Source organism: Lathyrus oleraceus, chromosome 5 (assembly GCF_024323335.1).
Source record: "Lathyrus oleraceus cultivar Zhongwan6 chromosome 5, CAAS_Psat_ZW6_1.0, whole genome shotgun sequence".
NCBI lineage: Eukaryota > Viridiplantae > Streptophyta > Magnoliopsida > Fabales > Fabaceae > Lathyrus > Lathyrus oleraceus.
Genome location: NC_066583.1, coordinates 278,662,314 through 278,666,893, shown reverse-complemented (window position 1 = coordinate 278,666,893; position 4,580 = coordinate 278,662,314). Strand labels below are relative to the sequence as shown.

Here is a 4,580-nt window from a genome sequence, read left to right as displayed (position 1 = left end):
CAAATGTTAGCAGTGAAAATAGACAGCAGGATAGTAATAGTAATTACATAGATCATTTTCACACAACAATAACAACCAAACAATTCATAATGCAAGTCGAATGCAACAACTTCTCTTCCAAGTATGCATGTGGTACCAGATTTTTTTGGGATCAAGTGTATGTTACTAACTGTCCCTGTCTCTGGTTCCTCTCTGAACCATGTCCCTCTCTGGACATGAGACCGTCATGGTTTCTCTTTGAACCCGACCTCACTGGACCAAAGTCCTACCTAACTCCAATATACACGTATGCATGATTATAACATCATAAACTCAAACAATCATACAATCATCAATATCGAATCATAAGTGTGGAAAGAATTTTTTTTTTCTTTTTAATTTTATTTTAGAGTTTTGGATTGGATGCTCTAGCTATAATAAATTCTAGTAGGTAGATTTGAGAGATTTAGATTTGTTGATTTTTAGAATTTTAATTTTTTTAGAAATTGGACGATGATGGTGATGAAGAAGGAGAAAAAGACGAAGATAAAAAATATTAGGTATGGATGGTATACCATAATAATTTTATGATTGACATGTTTCATCTAAGATATTTAAAATTAAAAGTTAACCAAAAAGACCAATTTGATCAATTAAAAGTAGTTTTTTAAAGGATTAAAACTAAATGTTAAGAAATTTATGAAATTTTAAGTTAAGGAAACGCAACACTAATTAAAGATTTATTTTATATAGATGTTATTAATCCGGTATGATATCTCTGGACTCCCCTTGTAAAAACCTATAGGTAGAGTATTCAGCTGGAGATAATTGACTTTCATCGTTACTTGCGTAATACGCAAGGCTTTGTGAACACAAAAAAAGTTGGTCAACTGTGCTAAAAATATTCTTTACTTTAAATTACAGTCAAAGCCATCAACAGTTAATGTAAATGCATATATTAACCCTCCAAGTTGACTTTTAGCTTTTCCCTTTAATTGAATAGCAAGTCATCATTCTGATCATTCTGCTACATAATCATATGAATAAGTGAAAGTATATCATAATATTATTGTAGTATCTTTCAACATAATCAGTAATCTGAATTTCAAACAAGAACCTAAATTTTACCACTCAACAACAACAACAAATATGCACAATCAGTCACAGTTCATAGGTATAGACAAATTAAAATCACAAAAACAGCTTAATACAACTCAAACTACTTCACTCCTTTTGCAGATGCAATACTAATGATATACTCAATCTCCTCGGACACCTCTTTCATCGAAGGTCGATTCTGTCTCTTCTCCTCCAAACAACCCAAAGCCAAAAATGCCAATGCCTTCATCGTATCAAGCTCTATATTACTAGCTCCGTTCTTCAAAACAGGATCAATAACTTCAAAAACTTTCTCTTCATCCATCATCCTTTGCACATAAACTGCTAAGTTCACATCATCAGAAGCCCGGTTAAAGTCTATCGCCTTCTGAGACGTCAGAAGCTCGAGCAACACGACTCCGAAACTATAAACATCACTTTTATCAGTTAGTTGATAGTTTCTATAATACTCAGGATCGAGATACCCAAGTGTCCCTTGAGCACAGGTTGAGATATGACTCATATCCGTTTGAGCCAACCGTGATAACCCGAAATCTGAAACCTTTGCATTCATCTTGAAGTCTAGAAGAATGTTACTTGACTTAACATCTCTATGGTAAATAGGTGGCACTGCCATGAAGTGAAGGTAAGCAAGACCTTCGGAAGTGTCGCGAGCAACGCGAAGACGATGGCTCCAATTAAGTGATGCACGGCCCTTTGGCATTTGACCTGTATTGGAAAGAAAGTTAGTTAAGTTAGTTATCTTGTTACCTTCTTCATTTTCAAATGAGATATTAAACAGTTACCTGTTAAATGATCAAGAAGTGTTCCATTTTCTATGAACTCATAAACCAATATCGGTTGTTCCAATTCCACACAACAACCTAGTAATCCAACGAGGTTTCTGTGGTTCACTTGGCATAATATGCGAACTTCATTAAGGACTTGGTCGGTTCCTTTTGGGTTTCCAAGCTTAGCACATTTAACAGCTACGTTTGTTCCGTCTTGAAGAATGCCTTTGTAGACTTCACCGTAGCCGCCAACGCCAAGGAGTCGGTCGGCGGAGAAGTCGTTTGTGGCCTTTTTAATCTCTTTGCCGGAGAAAAGTTTGGCTGCTTTTCCTCCACCACTTGCGTTTAGAATTCCTTCACGCTCTTTGGCTAGGCGTTGTTGTGCTTCTAATATGCGTTTGTGGCGTTTGTAGAGAAGAATGACAATTGTTGCTAGGATGAGTGCAGCTCCAACTCCACATGTTGCACCTGAATTAATGTAGTTGCCATCAAATTTAGTATCAATCTCGTTTATTATGTTACAAATTATTTGAACAATTTAATGTTTGTGTATTATTATTAGTGTTGTATATAAGTTACTATTTCTAAATGTTATAAAGGATTTTATTTATTTATCAGTCTCTCCTAAGCTTTCTAAAAAAACTGTTTTTTTATGTCTAAATAATGTAATTTATGTCAAACCTTCTTTTCTTTAACTCTCATAAGAAAGGGAAACACGTGGTATGTTGTTGGGATATTTATGTTTGGCATGTCTGTCTACCTTCCCATCCAAAATAAACTTAAATGAATGAGAGTCAACTTGTTTGGTAATGTGATAGCTAGATACACCCAAGGGTCACATGCACAAAAAAAAAAGTTATTTTAAACAATTTTTCTTTCTTTCTAATCAATTTTGCCATTAATATGTTACTCCATCCATATCTAATTATAAAGTACCCAAAAACAGAAAGGAGAAAAAAGTTTTAAAAACTAAAGCACCATACCTGCTATTATAGCTGTCTTATTGTTGGAATCGTCACAGCCATCAGGGTTGAAGCAAGTAATTTCTACATTCAAAGTCAAACCAATATTAGTCAAACATATCCTCCAAACCATAGAGAGAGAAAAAAAAGAAAGGGAGCATAATCCTCTACGACTCACTTTTAGTACACACCCCTTGAACAGGGTCCCACACAAGCTCTCCATTACAGAAACACCTCTTGATCCCATTAGCCGATGAAGCATCAACCCCACAAGTCGACGTGGCAGCATCACAATCTTTCTGGGACCCACAAACGGTTTCTCTAGGCGACATCCACTGAATCTCCAAACCGGGTCTAGACCACCGGTTCACAGAAAGACTCGTGTCAAGGTTCACAAAACTAGAGTAAGCGCTACAACCCGAGTCTCTAACACGGATCATGTAAGAGTTACTCGAACCACCGGTCCGGTACGTGCAGCAGAGCGGACCGGTCTGGCAGGCGGAAACAGAAGCGGTGGCGTTGATGTAAGCGTGGCAAGCGCTAGCGGCGGAGCAGTTGAGCGGCGATTGTAGAAGCGTGCGTGTGCAGTTGAGGTAAACGATGGTGTTGGAGCTCGTGATGTTGAAGGGAAGACTGTTATTGAGTTGGATTCCTTGGTGGACTTTATCGGTGGAAGTGCATGTGTTGGGGATGAGTGGAGCGGGTTGGATCACGAACCGTTGGGTTCGTGGGTTAATGGATTCGATAGGGTAGGTGTTATTTAGTGTGTCGAAAACCAGTGAACCGGAAGAGGTGCAGCGGACTTTATATAACGGGTCACCGCATGTGGTGGTGGTGCTGAGTGGAAAAGGTACGGTGGTGTTGCCGCAGGGTGGGCATGGGGTGGCGGAGAGGACGTGAGTAGCGCATGTTAGCAGGAGTAGTGAGGCTGTTAGAAGGAGGAAGGTTGTTGTAGAGTTCATTGGTGGGAGAAGAGAGCAGTGTGTCTTGATAGTCATGCGGAATATTGCTAAATCAGCAATATTGATTTCGTTTCTTTATATAGTAGTTGTATACTAAGTGTGAACAAAAACAAGTAGCAGTAGAATAATAGTATTGTCTTTTACATATTTCAATAGTTGAACATTTTTATGACAAGTATAACTCAATTCTTATCGTTATACTGATATTTCATCTGTGAATGTTATGGTCAATTGTACAATGTCCTTTATTGGCGGCTTACGTAAAATTCTTAGACAGACAAAAGTCAAAAATATCTTATTTATGTGTTTATAGCCCCACTAACATAAAAAAGTTAAGAGAAAGTAACCACGTTATGTGAGAGCTCCTCAACTTGGATAAAACTAAATGGAAAATATTGTAAAACTAGAGAATCTAGGCAAACGTGAGAGAGCTACGTACCTCCAGTAGCGGAAAACTCATACATCACTTAAGTAAATAGTTAAGCAATACATAAAATTTGTAGTCATCGTCATTTTGACCGGTTAGGACTAATTGTTTGTCTAAAAATTACGACTTGTAAATTGTTTTCAAAACACAATTAAACAAACTATTTTATTATGCATATTTGTAATTTTTGTTTTTGTTTTGTTCTTTATTTTACATTTTATGTATTTTTAATTCACTAACTCAAACATAAAAAAATATTATATCCAAAACTCTTTGGAATGATTAAGAAATCAGAGTTGAGAAATAAAATTCATTTTTTTTACTCTCTCTCTCTTTGACGAGGTCGATTGACAGACGTATA

At 36.8% G+C, this 4,580-nt stretch overlaps 1 protein-coding gene across 1 annotated transcript; it reads right to left on the bottom strand.

Moving 5' to 3' along the window:
• Positions 1-1,019: 1,019 nt before the first annotated feature.
• LOC127083869 (wall-associated receptor kinase-like 20) lies at positions 1,020-4,039 on the bottom strand. Its single transcript, XM_051024226.1, has 4 exons — positions 3,009-4,039; positions 2,852-2,914; positions 1,884-2,336; positions 1,020-1,806 (listed from the first exon to the last, which is right to left on the bottom strand). The coding sequence occupies exons 1-4, from the start codon at positions 3,826-3,828 to the stop codon at positions 1,199-1,201; spliced, it is 1,944 nt and encodes a 647-aa protein (XP_050880183.1). The 5' UTR covers positions 3,829-4,039; the 3' UTR covers positions 1,020-1,198.
• Positions 4,040-4,580: the final 541 nt, after the last annotated feature.

Excerpts from the sequence above, each read along its gene's own strand:
- LOC127083869 (XM_051024226.1), bottom strand. The coding sequence starts at position 3,828 with ATGACTATCAAGACACACTGCTCTCTTCTCCCACCAATGAACTCTACA. Across the intron at positions 2,337-2,851 it reads TAAGACAGCTATAATAGCAG|GTGCAACATGTGGAGTTGGA; the intron begins GTATGGTGCTTT and ends ACATTAATTCAG. Across the intron at positions 1,807-1,883 it reads ACTTCTTGATCATTTAACAG|GTCAAATGCCAAAGGGCCGT; the intron begins GTAACTGTTTAA and ends TTTCCAATACAG.